The sequence below is a fragment of the Mesoplodon mirus genome, assembly GCF_964341445.2.
Source record: "Mesoplodon mirus genome assembly, chromosome: 1".
Lineage (NCBI taxonomy): Eukaryota > Metazoa > Chordata > Mammalia > Artiodactyla > Ziphiidae > Mesoplodon > Mesoplodon mirus.
Window position 1 is genome coordinate 82,338,727 of NC_138976.1, and position 26,901 is coordinate 82,365,627.

At 39.0% G+C, this 26,901-nt stretch overlaps 1 protein-coding gene across 1 annotated transcript in view; it reads right to left on the reverse strand.

Annotated features, from left to right (window-relative positions):
- Positions 1-26,901, reverse strand: part of TRPM6 (transient receptor potential cation channel subfamily M member 6) — a 140,091-nt gene that overhangs the window by 107,728 nt on the left and 5,462 nt on the right. The window contains 3 exon segments of the mRNA XM_082628121.1: positions 2,589-2,766; positions 9,978-10,016; positions 12,170-12,249. Coding sequence (XP_082484247.1) covers positions 2,589-2,766; positions 9,978-10,016; positions 12,170-12,249 — 297 coding nt within the window.

Here is a 26,901-nt window from a genome sequence, read left to right on the forward strand (position 1 = left end):
GCTGCAAAAATCCTCAACAAAATACTAGCAAACAGAATCCAACAGCACATTAAAAGGATCATACACCATGATCAAGTGGGGTTTATCCCAGGAAGGCAAGGATTCTTCAATATATGCAAATCAATCAATGTGATACACCACATAAACAAATTGAGGGAGAAAAAAACATATGATCATCTCAATAGATGCAGAAAAAGCTTTCAACAAAATTCAACACCCATTTAAAATAAAAACCCTCCAGAAAGTAGGCACAGAGGGAACTTACCTCAACACAACAGAGGCCATATATGACAAACCCATAGCCAACATCATTCTCAATGGTGAAAAACTGAAACCATTTCCTCTAACATCAGGAACAAGACAAGGTTGTCCACTCTCACCACTATTATTCAACATACTGTTGGAAGTTCTAGCCATTGCAATCAGAGAAGAAAAAGAAAGAAAAGGAATCTAAATCAGAAAAGAGGAAAAGCTGTCACTGTTCGCAGATGACATGATACTATATACAGAGAATCCTAAAGAAGCTACCAAAAAAACACTAGGGCTAATCAATGAATTTGGTAAAGTAGGAGGATACAAAGAAATCTCTTGCATTCCTATACACTAATGATGAAAAATCTGGAAGAGAAATTAAGGAAACACTCCCATTTACCATTGCAATAAAAATAATAAAATACCTAGGAATAAACGTACCTAAGGAGACAAAAGACCTGTATGCAGAAAACTATAAGACACTGATGAAAGAAATTAAAGATGACACAAACAGGTGGAGAGATATCCCATGTTCTTCGATCAGAAGAATTAACATTGTGAAAATGACTATACTACCCAAAGCAATCTACAGATTCAGTGCAGTCCCTATCAAACTACCAATGGCATTTTTCACAGAACTAGAACAAAAAATTTCAAAATTTGTGTGGAAACACAAAAACCCCGAACAGCCAAAGCAATCTTGAGAAAGAAAAACGGAGCTGGAGGAATCAGGCTCCCAGACTTCAGACTATTCTACAAAGCTGCAGTAATCAAGACAGTATTGTACTGTCACAAAAACAGAAATATAGATCAATGGAATGGTATACAAAGCCCAGAGATAAACCCACACACCTATGGTCACCTTATTTTTGATAAAGGAGGCAAGAATATACAATGGAGAAAAGACAGCCTCTTCAATAAGTGGTGCTGGGAAAACTGGACAGCTACATATAAAAGAATGAAATTAGAACACTCCCTAACACCATACCCAAAAATAAACTCAGAATGGATTAAAGACCTAAATGTAAGACCAGACACTATAAAACTCTTAGAGGAAAACATCGGCAGAACACTTAGACATAAATCACAGCAAGATCCTTTTGACCCACCTCCTAGAGACCCACCTCCTAGAGAAATGCAAATAAAAACAAAAATAAACAAATGGCACCTAATGAAACTTAAAAGCTTTTGCACAGTAAAGGAAACCATAAACAAGACAGAAAGACAACCCTCAGTATGGGAGAAAACATTTGCAAATGAAGCAACTGACAAAGGATTAATCTCCAAAATCTACAAGCAGCTCATGCAGCTCAATATCAAAAAAACAACCCAATCCAAAAATGCGTAGAAGACCTAAATAGATATTTCTCCAAAGAAGATATACAGATTGCCAACAAACATATGAAAGGATGCTCAACATCACTAATCGTTAGAGAAATGCAAATCAAAACTACAATGAGGTATCACCTCACACCAGTTAGAATCAAAAAATCTACAAACAATAAATCCTGGAGAGTGTGTGGAGAAAAGCGAACCCTCTTATGGTATTGGTGGGAATGTAAATTGATACAGCCACTATGGAGAACAGTATGGAGGTTCCTTAAAAAACTAAAAATAGAACTACCATATGACCCAGAAATCCCACTACTTGGCATATACCCTGAGAAAACCATAATTCATAAAGAGTCATGTACCACAATGTTCATTGCAGCTCTATTTACAATAGCCAGGACAGGGAAGCAACCTAAGTGTCCATTGACAGATGAATGAATAAAGAAGATGTGACACATATATACAGTGGAATATTACTCTGCCATAAAAAGAAGCAAAACTGAATTATTTGTAGTGAGGTGTATGGACCTAGAGTCTGTCATACAGAGTGAAGTAAGTCAGAAAGAGAAAAACAAATACTGTATGCTAACACATATATATGGAATCTAAAAAAAAAAATAGTTCTGAAGAACCTGTGGGCAGGACAGGAATAAAGACACGGACGTACAGGAGGGGCTTGAGTACACGGAGTCGGGGAAGGGTAAGGTGAGACGAAGTGAGAGAGTGGCATGGACATATATACACTATCAAATGTAAAATAGATAGCTAGTGGGAAGCAGCTGCATAGCACAGGGGGATGAGCTCGGTACTTTGTGCCCATCTAGAGGGGTGGGATAGGGAGGGTGGGAGGGAGACGTAAGAGGGTGGAGATATGGGGATATATGTATATGTATAGTTGATTTACTTTGTCATACAGCAGAAACTAACACACCATTGTAAAGCAATTATACTCCAATAAAAATATTTTTTAAAAATCAGCAAAATAATGTAGGTTATTAGCAAACCTTAGAGTGGTGGGTGTGCTCTCCATCTTGGAAGTTAATTGTGCCAAAGGTATCTGTAGAGCTTTTCGTTGTGTGCTTTTCAACAGACCATTGTTCATTTTCACTACCGTTGGCAGCTGAGATGGTCCAGGCATAATCTATCCCATAATGGTCTCTAATCAATCGCCCACAGTAACACCTTAAATTTGGGATAAATACCAATTTCAAAATAGAAAACACACAATTTCAGAATAGAAAATAGATGTAATGTTTCTACATGTTCCTAGAGTAATATATAGACAACATCTATTAACAATTTTTAAAACTTCACACTGAGATTTATATTTGATTTCCAACACTGGGTTGTTTTCTAAGTTTAAAAACATACTCACTGGTTCTCTTCCATGGCTACATATCAGAATCATTTTTGGAATGTTTTAAGAAAACACTAAAAATCTCTTAAACACCCATGTTCAAAGCAGTGTTATTCACAACAGCCAAGAGGTAGAAGCAACCCATGTATTCATCAGTATATGAATGGATGAACAAAATGTAGTATACACATTCAATTTTGCAAGATAAAAAGTTCTGGAGATCCACAACACAACAATGTGAATATACTTAACACTACTGAACTGTACTGTTAAAAATGATTAAAATAATAAAGAAAACAAAAACAAACATCAAATTGTATATTTTAAATATGTGCAGTTTATGTCAATTACACCTCAAAAACTGTTTTTAAAAAATAATCTTGTGAACAATCATTGACAGGAAGACACTGGAACTCACCAAAAAAGATATCACACATCCAAAGACAAAGGAGAACCCACAATGAGATGGTAGGAGGGGCGCAGTCACAATCAAATCAAATCCCGTAATTGCTGGGTGAGTGACTCACAAACTGGAGAACACTTATACCACAGAAGTCCACCCACTGGAGTGAAGGTTCTGAGCCCCACGTCAGGCTTCCCAAACTTGGGGTCTGGCAACGTAAGAAGGAATTCCTAGAGAATCAGACTTTGAAGGCTAGTGGGATTTGACTGCAGGACTTCGACAGGACTGGGTGAAACAGAGACTCCACTCTTGGAGGGCAAACACAAAGTAGTGTGCACATCGGGACCCAGGGGAAGGAGCAGTGACCCCATGGGAGACTGAACCAGACCTACCTGCTAGTGTTGGAGGGTCTCCTGCAGAGGTGGCGGGTGGCTGTGGCTCACCATGAGGACAAGGACACTGGGAGCAGAAGTTCTGGAAGTACTCCTTGGTGTGAGCCCTCCCAGAGTCTGCCATTAGCCCCCCCGCCCAAAGAGCCGGTAGGCTCCAGTGTTGGGTCACCTCAGGCCTGTCTGATTGTTTACCAACAGGGAGGGAACCCAGCCCCACCCATGAGCAGACAAGCTGATTAAAGTTTTACTGAACTCTGCCCACCAGAGCAACACCCAGCTCTACCCACCACCAGTCCCTCCCATCAGGAAACTTGCACAAGCCTCTTAGATAGCCTCATCCACCAGATGGTCGATAGCAGAAGCAAGAAGAACTACAATCCTGCAGCCTGTGGAACAAAAACCGCATTCACATAGAGATAGACAAGATGAAAAGGCAGAGGGCTATGTACCAGATGAAGAAACAAGACAAAACCCCAGAAAAGCAACTAAATGATGTGAAGATAGGCAACCTTCCAGAAAAAGAATTCAGAATAATGACAGTGAACATGATCCAGGACCTCAGAAAAAGAATGGAGGCAAAGATCAAGAAGATACAAGACATGTTTTACAAAGACCTAGAAGAATTAAAGAACAAACAAACAGAGATGAACAATAAATAACTAAAATGAAAAATACACTAGAAGGAATCAATAGCAGAATAACTGAGGCAGAAGAACAGATAAGTGACCTGGAAAACAGAATGGTAGAATTCACTGCCGTGGAACAGAATAAAGAAAAAAGAATGAAAAGAAATGAAGACAGCCTAAGAGACCTCTGGGACAACATTAAATGCAACAACATTCACATTAGGGGTCCCAGAAGGAGAAGAGGGAGAGAAAGGGCCTGAGAAAATATTTGAAGAGATTACAGTCGAAAACTTCCCTAACATGGAAAATAGCCACCCAAGTCCAGGAAGTGCAGGGAGTCCCATACAGGATAAACTCAAGGAGAAACACACCAAGACACATAGTAATCAAATTGACAAAAATTAAAGACAAAGAAAAATTACTGAAAGCAACTAGGGAAAAATGACAAATAACATACAAGGGAACTCCCATAAGGTTAATAGCTGATTTCTCAGCAGAAACTCTACAAGCCAGAAGGAAGTGGCATGATATATTTAAAGTGATGAAAGGGAAGAACCTACAACCAAGATTACTCTACCCAGCAAGGATCTCATTCAGATTCCACGGAGAAATCAAAGGCTTTACAGACAAGCAAACGCTAAGAGAATTCAGCACCACCAAACCAGCTTTACAACAAATGCTAAAGGAACTTCTCTAAGTGGGAAACACGAGAGAAGAAAAAGACCTACAAAAACAGACCCATAACAATTAAGAAAATGGGAATAGGAACATACATATCAATAAGTACCTTAAACGTGAATGGATTAAAAGCTCCAACCAAGAGATACAGGCTCATTGAATGGATACAAAAACAAAACCCATATGTATGCTTTCTACAAGAGATCCACTTCAGAACTAGGGACACATACAGACTGAAAGTGAGGGGATGGAATAAGGTATTCCACGCAAATGGAAATCAAAAGAAAGCTGGAGTAGCAGTACTCATATCATATAAAATAGACTTTAAAATAAAGAATGTTACAAGAGGCAAGGAAGGACACTGCACAATGATCAAGGGATTAATCCAGGAAGAAGACATAACAATTATAATATGCACCCAACACAGGAGCACCTCAATACATAAGGCAATGGCTAACAGCACTAAAAGAGGAAATCGACAGCAACACAATAATAGTGGGGGACTTTAAAGCCTCACTTACACCAATGGAAAGATCATCCAAACAGAAAATTAATAAGGAAACACAAGCTTTAAATGACACAATACCAGATAGATTTAATTGTTATTTATAGGACATTCCATCCCAAAACAGCAGATTACACTTTCTTTTCAAGTGCACATGGAACATTCTCCAGGATAGATCACATCTTGGGTCAAAAATCAAGCCTCAGTAAATTTAAGAAAAGTGAATTCACATCAAGCATCTTTTCTGACCACAATGCTATGAGATCAGAAATCAATTCCAGGGAAAAAAAACGTAAAAAAACACTAACACATGGAGGCTAAACGTTACTAAATAACCAAGAGATCACTGAAGAAATCAAAGAGGAAATCAAAAAATACCTAGAGACAAATGACAATGAAAACACGACAATCCAAAACCTACGGGATGCAGCAAAAGCAGTTCTAAGAGGGAAGTTTATAGCATTACAAGCCTACCTCAAGAAACAAGAAAAATCTCAAATAAACAATCTAACCTTACACTGAAAAAACCTAGAGAAAGAAGAACAAACAAAACCCAAAGTTAGTAGAAGGAAAGAAATGATAAAGATCAGAGGAGAAATAAATGAAATAGAAACAAAGAAAACAGTAGCAATGATCAATAAAACTAAAAGCTGGTTCTTAGAGAAGATAAACAAAATTGATAAACCATTAGCCAAACTCATCAAGAAAAAGAGGGAGGGGCTTCCCTGGTGGCGCTGTGTTTCAGAGTCCGCCAGCCGATGCAGGGGATACGGGTTCGTGTCCCAGTCAGGGAAGATCCCACATGCCGCGGAGTGGCTGGGCCCGTGAGCCATGGCCGCTGAGCCTGTGCATCTGGAGCCTGTGCTCTGGGAGAGGCCACAGCAGTGAGAGGCCCGTGTACCGTAAAAAAAAAAAAAAAGAAAAAGAAAAAGAGGGAGAGGACTCAAATCAATAAAATTAGAAATGAAAAAGGAAAAGTTACAACAGACACCGCAGTAATACAAAGCATCCTAAGAGACTACCACAAGCAACTCTATGCCAATATAATGGACAACCTAGAAGAAATGGACAAATTCTTAAAAAAGCACAACTTTCCAAGACTGAACCAGGAAGAAATAGAAAATATAAACAGACCAATCGCAAGCACTGAAATTGAAACTGTGATTAAAAATCTTCCAACAAACAAAAGTCCAGGACCAGATGGCTTCACAGGTGAATTCTATCAAATATTTAGAGAAGAGCTAACACCCATCCTTCTCAAACTCTTCCAGAAAACTGCAGAGGAAGGAACACTCCCAAACTCATTCTGTGAGGCCACCATCACCCTGACACCAAAACCAGACAAAGATACTATAAAAAAAGAAAATTACAGACCAGTATCACTGATGAATATAGATGCAAAAATCCTCAACAAAATACCAGCAAACAGAATCCAACAACACATTAAAAGAATTATACACCATGATCAAGTGGGATTTATCCCAGGGACGCAAGGATTCTTCAATATACTCAAATTAATCAACATGATACACTGTATTAACAAATTGAAGAATAAAAACCATATGATCATCTCAATAGATGTAGAAAAAGCTTTTGACAAAATTCAACACCTATTTATGATAAAAGCTCTCCAGAAAGTGGACATAGAGGGAACCTCCCTCAACATAATAAAGGCCATATATGACAAACCCACAGCAAACATCATCCTCAGTGGTGGAAAACTGAAACCATTTCCTCTAAGATCAGGAACAAGACAAGGATGTCCACTTTCGCCACTCTTATTCAACATAGTTTTGGAAGTCCTAGCCACGGCAAGCAGAGAAGAAAAAGAAATAAAAGGAATACAAATTGGAAAAGAAGAAGGAAAACTGTCACTGTTTGCAGAGGACATGATACTATACATAGAGAATCCTAAAGATGCCACCAGAAAACTATTAGAGCTAATCAATGAATTTGGTAAAGTTGCAGGATACAAAATTAATGAACAGGAATCTCTTGCATTCCTATACACTAATGATGAAAAATCTTAAAGAGAAATTAAGGACACACTCCCATTTACCACTGCAACAAAAAGAATAAAAAACGTAGGAATAAACCTCCCTAAGGAGACAAAATACCTGTATGCAGAAAACTATAAGACACTGATGAAAGAAATTAAAGATGATACCAACAGATGGAGAGATATACCATGTTCTTGTATTGGAAGAATCAATATTGTGAAAATGACTATACTACCCAAAGCAATCTACAGATTCAGTGCAATCCTTATCAACTTACCAATGACATTTTTTATAGAACTAGAACAAAAAATCTTAAAATTTGTATGGAGACACAAAAGACCCCAAATAGCCAATGCAGTCTTCAGGGAAAAAAACGGAGCTGGAGGAATCAGACTCCCTGACTTCAGACTATACTGCAAAGCTATAGTAATCAAGACAATATGGTACTAGCACAAAAATAGAAATATAGATCAATGGAATACCATAGAAAGCCCAGAGATAAACCCATGCACCTATGGTCAACTAATCTATGAGAAAGGAGGCAAGGATATACAATGGAGAAAAGACAGTCTCTTCAATAAGTGGTGCTCGGAAAACTGGACAGCTACATGTAAAAGAATGAAATTAGAACACTCCCTAACACCATATACAAAAATAAACTCAAAATGGATTAGAGACTGAAATGTAAGACTGGACACTATAAAACTCTTAGAGGAAAACATAGGAAGAACACTCTTTGACATAAATAACAGCAAGGTTTTTTTTGATCCACCTCCTAGAGTAATGGAAATAAAAACAAAAATAAACAAATGGGACCTAATGAAACTTAAAAGCTTTTGCAAAGCAAAGGAACCTACAAACAAGATGAAAAGACAACCCTCAGAATGGGAGAAAATAATTGCAAATGAATCAATGGACAAAAGATTAATCTCCAAAATATATAAACAGCTCATGCAGCTCAATATTAAATAAAACAAACAACCCAATCCAAAAATGGGCAGAAGACCTAAAGAGACATTCCTCCAAAGAAGACATACAGATGGCCAAGAATCACATGAAAAGCTGCTCAACATCACTAATTATTAGAGAAATGCACATCTAAACTACAATGAGGTATCACCTCACACCAGTTAGAATGGGCATTATCAGAAAATGTACAAACAACAAATGCTGGAGAGGGTGTGGAGAGAAGGGAACCCTCTTGCACTGTTGGTGGGAATGTAAATTGATACAGCTACTATGGAGAACAGCATGGAGGTTCCTTAAAAAACTAAAAATAGGGGGGCTTCCCTGGTGGTGCAGTGGTTGAGAGTCTGCCTGCCGATGCAGGGGACACGGGTTCGTGCCCCGGTCTGGGAAGATCCCACATGCCGCGCGGAGCGGCTGGGCCTGTGAGCCATGGCCGTTGAGCCTGCGTGTCCGGAGCCTGTGCTCTGCAACGGGAGAGGCCACAACAGTGAGAGGCCCACATACCGCAAAAAAAAAAAAAAAAAAAAAAAAAAAAAAAAAAAAAAAAAAAAACTAAAAATAGAATTACCATATGACCCATCAATCCCACTACTGGTCATATACCCAGAGAAAACCATAATTCAAAAAGACACATGCGGGCTTCCCTGGTGGCGCAGTGGTTGAGAGTCCGCCTGCCGATGCAGGGGACACGGGTTCGTGCCCCGGTCTGGGAGGATCCCATATGCCGCGGAGCGGCTGGGCCCGTGAGCCATGGCCGCTGAGCCTGCGCGTCCGGAGCCTGTGCTCCGCAACGGGATAGGCCACAACAGTGAGAGGCCCGCGTACAGCAAAAAAAAAAAAAAAAAAAAAAAAAAAAGACACATGCACCCCAATGCTCATTGCAGCTCTTTTTAAAATAGCCAGGTCATGGAAGCAACCTAAATGCCAATCAACAGATGAATGGATAAAGAAGATGTGGTACATATATACAATGGAATATTACTCAGCCATAAAAAGGAATGAAATTGGGTCATTTGTAGAGACGTGGAGGGATCTAGAGTCTGTCATACAGAGTGAAATAAGTTAGAAAGAGAAAAACAAATATCATAAATTAACGCATATACGTGAAACCTAGAAAAATGGTGCAGATGAACTGGTTTGCAGGGCAGAAATAGAGACACAGATGTAGAGAACAAATGTATGGACACCAAGGGGGGAAAGTGGCGGGGGGTGTGGTGGTGGTGGGATGAATTGGGAGATTGGGATTGACATGTATTCACTAATATGTATAAAAGAGATAACTAATAAAAACCTGCTGTATAAGAAATAAATAAAATTAAATTTTAAAAAATCTTAATACTTAAGGAGATTAAGAAAAATCCTCATGTAAGATGCACATCAAAAGGAAGGATTGTTCATTAATGCAAAAGAATAGATGCAACTTCAGAGAAATATAGAAACATAGAACTGTTTATCTGTCTTACCTGATTAAATTCTGACAAACCTGGCATCCTGCAGTACATCTAAATTAAAGAAATAAAACCTCTGTTAGTTTTTTAATATATTTGAAAACATATTTAATGCTTATACAGTAAATATCTGTTAATCTTCCATAATCTGGAAATCAGGGTTTACTGAGTACTCATACATCATCTCCCAAATATCCCCATATGTCATTTACCATATATAATTACACTACAGCAACTATGATCTAATTAACAGAATACTGAGTTTGGAACCAAAATATCTGGATTTAAATCTCAATGATTTAACAATTCCTCTAAGCCCCAGTTTTCACATCTGAAAATAATATCTGACCCATACAGTTATTAAAAGGATTAAGGGTGATAATATACGTAAAGTGTCTTATAGTATCTGGTACATTGCAGGATGTATAATAATGGTGGCTATTATTATTATACTATGAACATAAGACAGAATTCCTGAGAATTAAGTAAGAAAACATACATATACAATTTTAAAACCCTAAAACACTATCAAACTGAGGAACAGTTGGTATGATTATAATAATTATCTTTATTAATCTCTTTTTTATGATTCAAAAAGCCTTCTGGATTTGGGAGTTAGCATTATGATCATCAATGATCATATTTTAAGTGTGAAGAAGTTTTAACTAGAAGAGAAATCTAGGTAAAATAATGGAAGAAACGGTAGTGTTCATAGAATCAATCATTCTAAATTATTCAGAGATGAATATTCAGGTCTTTCACTTCTTCCTGTCCCCAGCCTTTTAGAAATCTTTTTTCTCAGAAGCTTCACTTCAACAAGTTCCAAATGAGAAAGAAAAAGACGTTGTAATCAAGTCTATCAGATTTGTTTCTTATTAGGAGCTACAAAAAGAATCAGTAAAAGACAAACCTTTATCTAAATCTAAAATAGTGAACTACCACTCTTTTGCTGTGCACCATAAGGAAGAAAACTGCATGAAAGCCACAGTTTTGAGAATCTTACTAGGATCTAAGAAAAAGGCTGGCATGGAAGGAATAGCCATAGTCATCCATCCATTTTTTACAATCACAAAATAAGAGAGACTGCTTTTTTCCCATAAACAATGGTATATCTTCGACCATTCATGGAATTATGATCACTGATACTCTTCTTGAGTCTGTGGGCTAATGACCTACAGTTTACCACTTTTCATGAGGTTCAAGGTGACTGTGAAGATGATTTTCCATTTACAGAGCAGTGGAAGCCACCTGAGCTCAATGTGCCTTCTACTGCAGCCACTATCATATTATAAAATCTCATAAAAGATGAAGGGAAAAAACAAGGTTACCCTGCCTTTTTATTCTGTAAACATTTTATAAGCAGGTAAAATGAGGATTTCCAATCACGCGGCTTACAAGCCACAGGTAACTCAAAGAGGGTGGGACTAGTAAATATTTAACAAAGGCAAAGAACACTCTTTTAGTCATCATCCCCAAAGAACTAGAATTTCAGTGGCCTCACCGTGCTACCTTTCATGAGCATACAGCTGTGATTTCTAAACTTCAAATGAATGTAAGGCCAAATGCTCAGCAGAATCTAAAAATAGAGTGGTCCCCCTAATTAAAATACTGCTCTCTTATTTTCCTTTCCTTTTAATTCTTTTCCCCCAGGGCAATGCTACCCAATCTTAATTTCATGGACCCGATTACCCTGGGGAATTTTCCATAGACCTCTCTTCCTCTATCTTTCACTGGCTGCTGTTTTGAACTTTGTTCTACAAGTAGAACTTCCAAAGGGTTGTCAAGAACTCAGAATAATCAAACTCAAATCATTCCATTCTGCTGCCCATTATCTGCTCAAGCAAAAAGCCTGCAGGAGGAAAAAATTAACTGTTTGCATAATCTGAGCATGGAGTCCTGAAATATCCCAGTTACTATATTCACAGACACTTGGGGATAAGGAAGTCACACTATTTTGAATATTCAATACTCAAAAATTGTAAATTTTTTATCCAAACCCGGTGGAATGGACGTAGCACTAGATATTTCCCTGGTATCTATCCTCCCAGGAAGAGGAACAGGAGCATCAAAGATAAAGCAGCAGAGTGAAATCTACCACAATATTAACAGTGGCTCCATCAGGGTAAACAAGTCATACCTCTAAATTTCAGTAAACAGTCCTCCAAGTACTGTTGCTTTAAAAAGAAAAATGTAATTAAAAATTGTACCTGTGAGGGTCTTTTGAGCTGGGTATGATTTTGTTACATTCTCTCTTGTCGAACACTCCTTCAATCCAGGATTTCTGGGACTGAATAGAAAAATGTCATTATTTTCATAGTCTCATTAAATGAGAACACAGTATAACCACAGTAGTCCAGGTAGGCAAGATATACTTAAATATAATAGACCCTAATTAAAATGCCAAGACCAGCCCCAAACCCCTAAGCATTTATTAGTTTCTATTACAGACAACATAGACACAAATAAGCCAATGTGAACACAAAAATATTCACAAAGTTAATTGGTCCACAATCTCATTTTAAGTGAAAGATCCCTAAATGCACAAAACTCTACCAAGGAAGTAAAGATATAGCAGAAGCATTCTCTTAATTCTGCCAAAAGTCACTTTTAAATCTTGTACCATAACCCTACAGAGTGAATATTAAGCTCTCAAACTTCAGAATTCTCACTTATAAAGTCCCACTTTGGCTAAGATTTGACAGGAAGCTGGAAAGAGTGTCAGAGGAGAGATGTAACCTCAGCAAGATTCTGTAAAGGAGTTCAATCTAAAACAAATCTGGAGGATATGTAATGGAGAACATCACACGTGTGCCCTCAGAAGGGAACTTAACTGAGAAACTGATTTCCCATAAATGCCTGATTCATAGAAGACGAGACTTATTTCCTGACCAATAACCATATGCCAAGAATCTCTCCCCATCCTCAAGACAATGAATTTACTGCTTAGACACTGGCTGGACGTCTCCCTCTTTGCACTCCCTGCCCCAAACCCTCAACAGACTCGCCTGTAGCTTGCTACAGCATGCATTTCCCAAATTGCAATTCCTCTGCTATTCCTGAATAAACTCAATTTCTGATCATTCAAGCTTGCCTCAGTTTACCTCTTTATTTAGGTTGACAATTTGATACACATTGTATAAGCATGGCTTACCATTGGCTGAATTTCAAAATATCTGATTTCATTCAACAAATATTTTAAAATAGGCCTCCATATGGCATGCTGGGAATTCTATGGCAAATAAGACAAAGTTCTTACTCTGAAGGAACTTAGAATAAAAAGAAGGAAACGGATAACAAATTGATATCATTAAACTTCATGTGTAACATTTACCTATTAAAAATGGCTCCAGGGGGCTTCCCTGGTGGCGCAGTGGTTGAGAGTCCGCCTGCTGATGCAGGGGACACGAGTTCGTGCCCCGGTCCAGGAAGGTCCCACATGCCGCGGAGCGGCTGGGCCCGTGAGCCATGGTCGCTGAGCCTACGCGTCCGGAGCCTGTTTTCCGCAACGGGAGAGGCCACAACAGTGAGAGGCCCGCGTACCGCAAAAAAAAAAAAAAAAAAAAAGGCTCCAGGGACTTCCATGGTGGTCCAGTGGGTAAGACTCCACACTCGCAATGCAGGGGGCCCAGGTTCAATCCCTGGTTAGGGAACCAGATCCTGCATGCGTGCTGCAACTAAGAGTCCCCATGCCACAACTGAGTCCACATGCCACAACTAAGACCTGACGCAGCCATAATTAATTAATTAATTTTAAAAAAACAACTCCAAAAAGGGTCCCTAATTTAGCAGCCTATGTATACGAAGTAAGCAAGCTATGCTCAACCACTCCCTTCTTTTAAAAGGCTAGACAGCTGAGTCTAGTAGAACGATGTGGGCAAATTACTTTCTTCAGGCCTGTTTTCCCGTCTATTAAAAAGGAGATAATAATAACAGTAATACCTCATTGGGCTACTGAAAGGAATTAAGGCTTAGATTTCTCCCTGGAACTTACTCGGGCTCAGTAAAGCTTAGTTATTATTAATGGTAATATCAAAGGTAAAAATTCACTTTTTGGTTGGTAGCATGGGAACTTAACTTTGATGTATTTTTTTCATAGAAAAATACTTCCTGACCTCCAAATCTCCCTCCTAGGTCCTCTCATATTACAAACGAATGACTTTTATGGGTCCATTTTCCCCCACTAGACTCCAGCTCCTACAGGCCCCATGCCAGTCATTTCTGTTGCCCGGGGCCCAACCCAATGATTGTTGAATGAGCAACAAAATGCACACACTTAAAATAGAACTTCAAGAATCCATGTATACAATTTTCTCTCCAAGGGTATAAACAGGAAACCTGTGCCATAACAAGAACATGGAAACTTTCCTCCTGCAACTCCCATATCTTATCTCCAAACTACAGAAAAAGAAAAGCAGGCTTAATTTGCAAGTGTTTCAAATAATTCTCAATTTAGAACTTTACTTTTTCCCCCTACCTCATAATGGTAGCCTTTGCAATATACTCTTCAGCACATATGGAAGAGGTCCCCTCATGTTCAGTTTAACAGAGAACTATTAGGAACCATATGTTTGTTAGCTCTGATTCAATAGCCCAAATCTATTGAGGCCAAATACTCAACATGTGTTTGCCACCTGGAGCAGCACATTGTCATTGACGGCAGAGAATATGTCATTTCTGCAACTATCATGACAGTCTTCAGAGACTGGGTGTTTTTTATATACTGGGCCAGGAGAGTTGTGTTTTAACTGTGGTTGTTATTTGGGGAAGGGAAAGGCAGAGGATAAAGAAGGGAAATAGTGCTGGTCTCAGGCTGTGTTGGCACAAACAGTTTGCCTTACCCTAAAATATAATCAGATTTTACACACAAGCCCAGGACTGGGGAATAGCAAAGAAATGTCCAAAGACTAATCCTCTAATGGTAGCTATACATGAATTAATTCCTGATGTCACTGAAAGTATTTCTACACTGGGGCTTTTTAGGGTTTCCAGATAACAAATTCTTTCTCAGGGGAATCTCTGAGAAGGAATAGTCTTACAGGCATTCCTTGATTTAAAAAAAAAAAATCCTTCTAAATGTGCATGGATTTTTTTTTTTTTTTAACATCCAGGGGACTGTGTGATTGGGGGTTGAAGGGCACACAGCTAACAAGTAATTTATTTTCTTTTTTAAAACTTTTTCATACGTAAAAAAAAAATCTAACATTTAAAAAATACTTTTCCAGGTGAAACTGACTACTTCCTTTTTATAGCCCCCACTCTATCTTATATACATCACAGCACTCACAATGCTTAACTGCACCTACTCAGTTGTTTTTTTCTTAACATTATTGTAACCTACTTCAAGATTAAGCATTAGTTTATTTATCATGGAATCTATAGCATGCAGGGAAGCACCAGAATGGATCAAATAGAGAAAATATTTTCAGATTCCAGACTGACATTTTTTATTTTCTCTACATAGTCCCTCCCTTGGAGCAAGGACCTTTTCAAACTGAGTGCCAGGCAGATGGATTTCCACAGTGCACGATCTGTTGGCTGGGGAAACTCATCAGTGCAAAGCCAGCCTGTATACTTTGAAGACTCAGCTCAGGGTCTCCTACAGGGTTTTGTCCACAATCTAAGGGATACCTTGGGGGACTCACTTGATCCAAGATTAAGAGTCTCAGGCAAAGGGCATCCAAACCTAAAATAACCCAAACCCAAGGATCTGGCTTGCCAACACTGCCACAAGTTGACCTCACTGGTTTTCTGGTAAATAATCTTTCCAGAAGGCAGCATTTAGGAGTACTTCATAAAGAACACAAAATACCCTTACATATTTTCTTCTTTTGGGTAGTTAGAGGGCACTATTTGCTGGTAATGATTTCTTTTTTCTTTTTTTTTTTTCTTTTGTAACATCTTTATAGAATGTCAACTAAATAACTCACGGTTCCCTAAAATGCCACTTCTCCTGTTTAGGTGAGAAATTTATATGAAATTTTCATGTACTGCCTTGTTGAGCAAAAGCATTTAGAACTTCAGAATGACTGTTTAGATTATATAAACTCATGAGTACATGAGTAAAACATTTATGAATTCTCCACAGAGTCTAATGGGGAATTAGAAGAACTCAACAGTAACCTACTTAGTAGAGCATATCATAAAAGTTCAAACTAAAATGTCATACCCTGGGCTTCCCTAGTGGCGCAGTGGTTGAGAGTCCGCCTGCCAATGCAGGGGACGCAGGTTCGTGCCCCGGTCCGGGAAGATCCCACATGCCGCAGAGCGGCTGGGCCCGGGAGCCATGGCCACTGAGCCTGCGCGTCCGGAGCCTGTGCTCCGCAATGGGAGAGGCCACAACAGTGACAGGCCCGCGTACCGCAAAAAAAAAAAATAAATAAATAAAATAAAAATGTCATACCCCATCCCTCCACTCCCCAGATTGGTGAAAGCCCTCGTTATGTTAGTCCAAAATCACAATTTCAAATGGCAATGAGAAGACATCCTTTCCTCTGTTTGTCACACATGCTTCAGCCTTATTCAGCATCCTAGGGAATTAAACTTGCAAACAAGATGTTTATAATTTCAGATCATGTGAAATCATTTTGATAAGAAGGGAAAAGGAAATGGGAGGTTTCCCTTATGGGTGTTCTTTACAACTGCCCGTGGAAAGTGAAATAGAGAGTTTAACTGAATGCTGGGCCTATTTGTTGTATAACCACTCTAATCTATTAAGGTTTCCAAGTTAGATATACTCAATTTCCAATTTCCACCCAGCAAAATATCCACAAATATGCTATCCAAGTACACAGATGGTCTTCATTTATGCTACAAATATCTTGTTAAATTATCCAAAACTTTACTAGGACTACATCCAAGTGAACTACATAGTTAAAAAACAATTTCTTGGAGTGAAGCTTCACTATTGGTGGAGTTATACTCAAATAACTGACTTTTAGAAAACCCACCATCCTCTGAGACAATAAAGCCTTTATTAGGAATTACAGGTTAAAGGCAATTTCATTTATGTCATCCATAGTAAGGTTTATTTGTACAACGAAAATTACTTGTTTCATTTTCTAAGTGTAACACAGCAGAAAGAACAATGCTCCTTGAAATTCCATGCAGACACATGCCACGTATTTAACTTGGACAAATTCAAAATCTTTGCTAAAAGACTGAGAGAGAGCTTATCATATTGAGTTAAGTCAGTCAGACAAAGACAAATATTATATGATATCACTTATATGGAGAATCTAAAAAAGATAAATGAATTTTTTTTACAAAATATAAATAGACTAACAGACATAGAAAACAAACTTATGGCTACCAAAGGGGATAGCGGGGATTGGGGGGAGGTGGGGAGGGATAAATTAGGAGTTTGGGATTAACAGACACACACTACTATATATAAAATAGGTAAATAACAAGGACCTACTATATAGCACAGGGAACTGTACTCAATATCTTGTAATAATCTATAATGGAAAAGAATCTGAAAAAGAATACATGCATATATGTGTATGTGTGTGTGTATATATATATATATAGCTGAATCACTTTGCTGTACAGTTGAAACTAATACAGCATTGTAAACCAACTATACTTCAATTTTTAAAAAGTGGAAAATAAAAAAGAATGAAAGAGGACTAGAAGAAGAAAGGTGAGAAGAAGATATAAAATGCTGAAGTATGGACAATATCAATGCCATTCCACATTCAGGAGTGTAGTATGCCCAAGAGCAGCAGTTCTCAAACGTTTGGGGTTTAGGACTCCTTCACAGTCATTAAATTTACCAAGGACCTCCAGAAAGCTTTCACTTACAGAGTATAGCTACCAATATTTACATATTCAAAATTAGAACTGGGACTTTTTAAAGTATTTACCCATTAGTTAATTTAAAAATAATTATGGTAAACCTATTACATGTTAAAATAAGTAACGTATTTTTCATGAAAAATATTTTTAAAAGGTTTATGAAAAGAGCATTGTATTTTTTTTTATTTTATTTTTTTGCGGTACGCGGGCTTCTCACTGCCGTGGCCTCTCCCGTTGCAGAGCACAGGCTCCGGACGCGCAGGCTCAGCGGCCATGGCTCACGGGCCCAGCTGCTCCGCGGCATGTGGGATCTTCCCAGACCGGGGCACGAACCCGTGTCCCCTGAATCAGCAGGCGGACTCTCAACCACTGCGCCACCAGGGAAGCCCCGAGCACTGTATTTTTGTCTGGCTTAAGACAGCTGGATTCTCATATCTGCTTCTGCATTCAATCTGTTACAAAGTGTTTTTGGTTGAAGTATATAAAAAGAATTGGCCTCACATAGACATGGAGTTGGAAAAAGGAAATAGTATTTTAATAGCCTTTTTAGATATTACGGATTTGTCATGTAACGTCAGGAAAACTCCACTGTATGCTCATGATAGAATGAGTAAAACAGGGAAATAATGTACTGTTATAAAAATAATTTGGGGGGACTTCCCTGGTGGCACAGTTGTTAAGAATCTGCCTGCCAGTGCAGGGGACACAGGTTCGATCCCTGGTCCAGGAAGATCCCACATGCCGTGAAGCAACTAAGCCCGTGCGCCACAGCTATGAGCCTGCACTCTAGAGCCCGTGAGCCACAACTACTGAGCCCGCATTCCTAGAGTCTGTGCTCCTCAACAAGAGAAGCCACCGCAATGAGAAGCCCTCGCACGGCAACGAAGAGTAGCCCCCGCTCGCCGCAACTAGAGAAAGCCCATGCACAGCAACGAGGACCCAATGCAGCCAAAAGAAAAACAATAATAATAATTTGGGGACTTCCCTGGTGGTCCAGTGGGTAAGTCTCCGCACTCCCAATGCAGGGCGCCTGGGTTTGATCTCTGGTCGGGGAACTAGATCCCGCATGCATGCCACAACTAAGAGTCCACGTGCTGCAACTGAGTCTGCGTGAGGCAACTAAGAAGTCTGCATGCTGCAACGAAGATCCTGCATGCTGCAACTAAGACCCGGCACAGCCAAAAATAAATAAATAAATAAATATATTTTTTAAAGTAATAATTTTGATTTTGAGGACCTCTGAAAGGGTCTCAAAGATCCCAAGGAGTCCCCGGGGATACCACACATGAAAGGCCACTGCCCCAAAGTGACCTCATAGGCACTAGGGTTGAGTGTGAGTGAGAGACAGGACCTACTGTTTCCTGGTTGGTCTCAGGTCCCACATGCATGTCTTAAGTCTGCCCATCTCATCGCAATGATTGCACTGTAGTATTTCAACATCCCCTATTTAATCTGGTGCTCAATTGAAGAAAGTTCCAACATAGAGAAAAAGCAATTAGAGATCAAATCTTCACATACTTCTCTTTCTAAGCAATGTAAGGGACTTTTGAAGGATAATTTTGACTGCATTCATTTTTAACTTAACAGCTGACTTTAGTACCTACCACATCCCTCCTCCCAAAGATGTCATTGAAGCATGATGAGTGTGGTTACCAGGCCTCCAGAACCCATAGGCAGCATATATTCTATCAGCTTACCCACCCTTTCTTTAAAATGTTGATACCGCTAAGAATAATAGCTTCATTCATTCATTCATTCATTCAAAATACTTTGATGGGCATATCATATGATTGTAATAAAAATAAATAAAATTGTGTCCCAAAGACCAACACCAAAAGAGAAGAAACTATGTTTACTAATAGATACCAAGTATGGCACAAGAGCAAGCTGTGGGACTCCTTGGAAGTAGAAATCCCTTCTGTCTGCCAGTATCTGAGGAGTCTTCATGGAGGACACAAAACTTAGGAAAGTTCTTGAAAGATGACAAAAGTTTTGAAAGGTGGTTGATGAAATTCGGTGGTGGTTAGAAATGCAGAGATTTAGGCCTGGGGGAGGATTCAGAGGACAACAATGTTAAGGTATAGCAGAAGCCACAGAGTCACTGGGGAGCAGAGAACAGAGAAGATAAAAGAGCCAGGAACCTCTGGGAGCATCTAAGCATAGCGTGTAGAAGAGTTCAGGGAATAAAAACAGAGAGTTACTAATCAGGATGGTAACATGATACCTGAAGTTAAGAAGGGAGAAAGTTTTTCTCTTTAATAAAAATGTTTGCATTATTACAAAAATAGGTAGTTTCAAAGAAAAACTGAGAAGTGTTTAATATTGAAAACAAAGTAAGGAGGACATTTTTTGTCCATGACAAAACAAATAGATTGAGAGAGAGTCAGGAAATAGGTTGTAAAACAGAGAGGAAAGTGAGTGTAAGATATCCTTGGGAGAAAGAAATAAAAACAGCCACTAGATCAACAAAGTAAAGCAAAAGCCAACGTTAACGTAGACTTTCATATATGCCAAGGGCTGGGCTAAATGCTTTATGCGCTAGCTAAAGTAATATTCACAACTGTGAGATAAATACAGTGATTATCACCTCTACAGAGGAGGAGCAGTTTCTATCAAATACCAGCACCAGCATTCTTTTACACTATGTTTAATAGGCAAAGTTGAAAGAAAGTTTATCTTATGTTAAGAATGTTTGAACCTTGTATGTAGATAAAAGAAAGTGAAGATGCAAGAGAGAATAAAAATGACCTGAGACTTTGGGGGTGGGGAGCAGGGGAAAAAAAATGGTATGAATAGCCAAGGAGGAAGGCTCAGCCTTGAAGAAAATGCTTCCTCTTCTGACAGACGCAAGGAGTGGAGTGGCAAACTTTCCCTTCTTGGTAGTTTTGCCCCAGACCCTATAATCAATGTCCTATAGAAAGTCATAGACCATTTAGCTCAGACGGCTGCAAATCTCAGCATTCTCCTTTGCTCATCTTAACCAGAAAGAAAGGAAGGCAGGAGATACGCATGCAGTCACAGTGCCCCTTTCTATTACCAGTTCTCTACAGTACAACATCAGTACAGTACAGTATGTATACTATGAACCACAAAGCATATGAAATGCTCTCTCAGTAGAGGATCCACCAAACTTAAAAGATAGACGGAGAACACCAGTAGTATCCCACTGATCACCCTATGGAGAAACTGCCACACAATATTCCAGGAATGTCCCTCATATACTAACCAAAAAATGTGTGCCCCAGGTTATGGGGGTCTGCAGACAATTAAACTGAGGCAGTAGGAATTTAGAGTAAAAAATAAGAGTAAATGTAATTGGAGATTAATGGGCAGTCAGGGCAAGGTATAATGAAAGGAAAGGAAGTGGGGAGCAAGAGCAAGGTGAGTGTGTTTTCTTCTCTAGTCTGTAAGAAATCTCTATCAGCAAACTGGAGAAATACTGTTCTTCCTGGGTAATTCACCCCAGGGGTTGTTAAAATAATTTCCAGCCGTCCAGTTGTGCAGCTGTAAATTTTCATGAGCATTCCTCTAGCTACATTTAGGTACTCCACTTCCATTAAAAAAAATTAATTATAATTACTTTAGGTAAACATTTTACAACTGTGTGCCTAACTGCTACATAGCAAAAAACAAACAAAACATATTTGCTATAATGTTATAATTGTTCAAATGCCGCTCTTAGTTCTTCTACTCTAAGCCTGTACTCTATCATTCATGGAACATGTAAGCCAGGCCCCAGTAACTTTTTCTTAACAGGGAACTTTGCAAATGGTATAAAAGCTACCATTACAACAGATAAGAAAGAAGAAAATGTTTTCTGCTCATACAAGCACATGGAAGTATTATGACTCTCCAGAACAGATAAACTATCCATTGTTTCCCTAAATATATTAAATCAAGGATCATCTTTGAGGATATCACACACTTGTTTCCACAGGATGCAATTTTGATAAATTCTTTTCCAAGAGTTTTCTACCAGTTATCAACTAAGAATATTCCCTCCCTTAAATCTTATATCTTAATATAAGGTTTTTACTTTTATCTTTAGGATTTTTTAACTTAATTTTTAAAAAAATCTTTGAGATGTTTAACTTAATTAATTAATTTATTTTTTTAGATGTTGGGGGTAGGAGTTTATTAATTTATTAATTTATTTATTTTTGCTGTGTTGGGTCTTCGTTTCTGTGCGAGGGCTTTCTCTAGTTGTGGCAAGCGGGGGCCACTCTTCATCGCAGTGCGCGGGCCTCTCACTATTGCAGCCTCTCTTGTTGCGGAGCACAGGCTCCGGACGCGCAGGCTCAGCAGCCATGGCTCACGGGCCCAGCCGCCCCGTGGCATGTGGGATCCTCTCAGCCCAGGGCCCGAACCCGTGTCCCCTGCATTAGCAGGCAGACTCTCAACCACTGCGCCACCAGGGAAGCCCCTAACTTAATTTAAAAGATAGAAATCGTAAAGATTTTTATCTTAATTTAAGCTGAGAGATTTAGGGTAGGGTACAAATCAGGTTGGTTTTTTCCTTTGTCTCAAAAAAAAAAAAAAAAAATCACATCCAGAACAAACAATTCCCCTAAAATTCAAGGAGGAAAAAGACGTTTTAATGGAATGAGGGTAGTCCAGTAAGTTGAGAATCAGAAGTCTGTCAGTGGGGTACCAAGAATTCTGTAACAGTTGTTGGCAGATAGGAAATCTCATTTGCTAGGAAAAAATTTCCCAACTTCTGCTTCTGGCTGTTATACTTGATTTTCAAAGTTCCAGTGTTGTTGTTTAGAAACTCACTGTACTTTTGATGCAATTCAGGAAGGAAAAGGGAACATAGCTACTGCACAATGCCTTTCTCTAAGTCATTGAGAAGCCAAACGACACAACAGGTTTTCATTTTCACTGTGTTTTGATTATTAAGACATTTCTTCTGCATTTAATTTCTTCTGCTATTTTAAGATGAGAAGAAATATACTCTATCCATAAGGAAGAGACCTTGAAATGACCTAAAATGGCAATTCTAAAAGAGTGATTAAACAAAAGAAAAGCAGCTTTTTTCTTTAAAGAATGTGTTGCTCAAATGCTCACCTATTTTGTGATTGATTGTATTATAAAGAAGAATGTTCTACCTTAGTCACCTCCAGCTGCAAACTGAGTAAGACTCTCTCCCTTGACCAAACTTGAGTCAGGCTCTTTCTGACTTGAGTCCTCTTTCTAACTAGGCCCCAAACTTGGGCTCTGTCCTTGGCCCACTTAGTCCATTTTTATCAAGAATTCTGCTGAGTTAATTTAGCAAAAATCTCCCACGCTTGCTATCTGATCACTCTACTCTGGCTCTCCTTCAGCAAGAATCCTGTTGAGTTGGTTTAGCAAGAATCCCCCTAGCCTTGATGTTTCCTCTTGACCCTTCTCCATCCACTGACCCCATCTTGCTCCTTGGCAATAAATCTCCACTTTCCTCGCAATTGGAGTTGAGCCTAATCTCTCTTCCCTCCTGCAAAACCCACATTGCAGTCATTTTTTCTTGACTGGTCTTCCTTGCTATCTTTAACAATGTCATGAAAAAATTTTCTTTAACAAAATCCACACGTCACACACACACACACACACGAATCATTATCTGTGGGTCAAAGAATAAAACTGACAAAATATTGGGATTCCAATAATTCTCAGAAACTCTCTCCTGGCCTGAACCTTACAGAGCTCTTCCCTTCATTTAAACTGAAGTGAAAGACTCTGACATCAAGGAGACCCCACAGAGAAGGGCCTCAGAGGTCCTGCTCTGGGTAAATGGCTCCTATTCCTTCATCTATCACCCTGCTTTTCACACTCAGTATTTGCTGAACCCAAACACCAGCCAGCAAGATGCACTTTCCATCTGAAATGTCTCCACTAAAAGAGCTGTTTCTCAAAATGTGGTTTCTCTTTCAAAGGTTGTGGCTGTAAGGGACTTCCCTAGCGGTCCAGTGGTTAAGACTCCACACTTCCAATGCAGGAGACGTAGGTTCGATCCCTGGAGAGGGAACTAAGATCCCACAGGCCGTGCAGTGTGTCCAAAAAAAAAAAAAGGTAGCGTCTATAAGCAGCTCAAGAAACCAAAACATGAGCCGGGGAGGCTTGCCTCTTTATTTCATCCAAGAACAAAGATCCAATCCGTAAAGACTTATGTCAATTCACTGACTCCCTCCTAGTTTGCCTTTCTTAAGACTGTCTTAGGGGATTCCCTGGCAGTCCAGTGGTTAAGACTCCACACTCTCACTGCCCCGAGAGGGCCTGGGTTCAATCCCTGGTCGGGGAACTAAGATCCTGCAAGCCGTGCGGTGTAGCCAAAAAAAAAAAGACTGCCCTAAAGACTCTAGCTAATACTATAAAGCGTTTAAATCTTAAGACTTTGAACCCTCTTTGTTTCAATCCAACAATATCACTCACTTGACCTGATCACAGAGCAAAACTGCCTACTTGGAACCTGAGTTTCTCTAGGCCAGATAAGGACAAAGACTGGGGGGTTTGTTTTTTGTTTGTTTGTTTTAAATCACTTTAAAGCAGACACTAACAGTGGTGACAAAGGTTAGACAGGATTAACTGATCCAGCCTAAGGATCTGTAAAGTACCCTCTGGACTTAAATCCTTCTAGGAGGAAAATTCTCTTTCCAAAGATTACAGATTCATTTTACAAAAAAACTCTTGGCTCTTTAAAAGATCAGTAGAGGAAAACTATTTTTTCCAGAAAGATGAAAGCTGTTTTCATATGCAAAGACCAACCTGCTCCACTATAAGCTAATAACCTGTTCTGTTCTATAAGATAATATAAATAGTGGGTAGCTTAGTCAGTTGGGTTACTGTAACAGAATACCATTGGCTGGGTGGCTTACACCACAAACATTTATTTCTCAACATTCTAGAGGCTGGAAGTCCAAGATCAGGGTGCCCTCATGGTTGAGATCTGGTGAGAACCCTCTTCCTGGTTTACAAAGGCCACCTTCTTACTGTATCTCCACATAGCAGAGGGCACTCATCTCTCTTGTGTTTCTTCTTATAAGGACACTAATCCCATTCATGAGGGCTCCTCTCTCAAGACCTAATTACCTCCCAAAGGTTTCCCCTCCAAATAGCATCACATTGTAGATTGGAACTTCAACATATGAACTTTGCGGGGGGGGCACAAACATTGAGTCCACAGTAGCAACTTAAGAATTCATTCAGCACTTTCTACACACCCACCTGCCCAATGCAAAGCACATTGTTTATATTAACTCTGCCCAAGAGCATGTGGGAAGTAGGTGCAGTTATTATCTCCGTTTTACAAATGAGGACACGGAATCAGAGAGGTTGAATAATTTTTCCAAGAACACAATAGCTCATAAAAATAACACTAGGATTCAAACATAGGCAGTCAGATTCAAGTTCACGCCCTTAACAACTTCATTTCACCATCATTTACCCCCAGGATTTGCACCTGTATTAATCCTTGAAGCTGAATAGTGTTTTAGGCTTTACAAATCACATTCCTGAACACCTGATCCTCATACAAATCCCATGAGGTCCTTAATAGATAATAATGAGCAAGATCAAGCAAATGAAGTGCCCAGAAAAATCTTCACTTTATACCACATCCTCTGTGGGTATCCTTAGACCCATAGAGAGATATCAAGAGGGTCAGAAATCCCTAGAAACTGTATAACAACTTTTGTGTGGATATGAAGATGGGCATTTCTCATAAGAAAATCTCAAGAGCTGGATCAAAAATAAGTGCCACACAAAGGGTCTGAATACACTCTTCTCCAAAGAAGGTATACAAATGACCAGTGAATACAGGAAAAGATTCTCAACATCGTTAGTCATTAATCATTTAGATGCAAATCTAAACCACAATGAGATACCTCTTCTCACCTACTAGGATGGCTATAATCAAAAGTTCAGACAATACAAAGTATTGGCTAGGATGGGGAGAAATTGGAACTCTCATAGATTGCTGGTGGGGATGTAAAATGGTGCAGCTGCTGTGGAAAACAGTCTGGAGGTCCCTCAAAAGGCTAAATATAGAATTACCATATGATCCAGCAAGTCCATTTCTAGGTGTCTACCCAAGAGAAATGAAAACATATGTCCACACAAAAACCTGTACACAAATGTTCATAGCAGTATAGACAAAGAAGCAAAAACAACAAAAATATCCATCAACTGATGAATGGACAAATAAGATGTGAGGTACCCACACAATGGAATATTATTCAGCAATACAAAGGAATGATGTACTGATACATGCTATAACACGTACCAGCACTTGAAAATGTTATGCTAAGTGAAAGAAATCAGTCACAAAGGCATACATATTGTATGAGTCTATTTATATAAAATGCCCAGAATAGGGAAATCTATAGAGGCAGAAAGTACATCAGTGGTTGCCTAGGGTTAGTGGAGATGGAGGGATTAGGGATTAACAGCTAAGGAGTGTGAGGGATGATGAGTATGTTCTAAAATTGACTGTGGTGATGGATGCACAACTCTGTGAAGATAATAAAGTCATTAAATTGTATACTTTAAGCGGGTGATTATATGATATGTGAATATATCTCAATAAACCCGCTAAAAAAATTTTAAGAGGGGAGTGGCACAGACAGAAAGAAAGAGAGAAAAGCCCAAAAATAAACCCATAAATAATTTGGGTTTAACCATAGTAGAAAACGAAATACAGATATACTTCTGCCCATAGGCAGAAAGCAGGCCACAAATGTGTTTTGTTCAGTCCATAAGTGTTTTCAAAAATCTTTGAAGCAACTACTAAAATGTAAAAACCCAGGGGTTTCACATTCAAGAAAGAATCTACACATCTGCATTTTCTCAACAAGGAAAGTTCAAAAAATAAAATTTAATTTAAAAATAAATAAATAACCAGAATCTGGCAATACTAGGCTTGCATTCCAACTTTGCAACAATCTGCTAAGGCCAAGGGTGGGCAGCCATTTTTAGACAGAGCTTACACTGACCAGTAAGCCTGAGTGCCCAGCAGGTCAGGTTTCCACTCTACTTTGAGTTTTTGAGTCGATTATCTATTGCTTTTATCAGATTGTCAAAGGAATCTCTAACTCAAAGCACATTCAGAGCCCTTAGAAAGAAGTGGCCGGCAAATAGTGGCCATTTGCTTTACAGATAAGGAAACCGA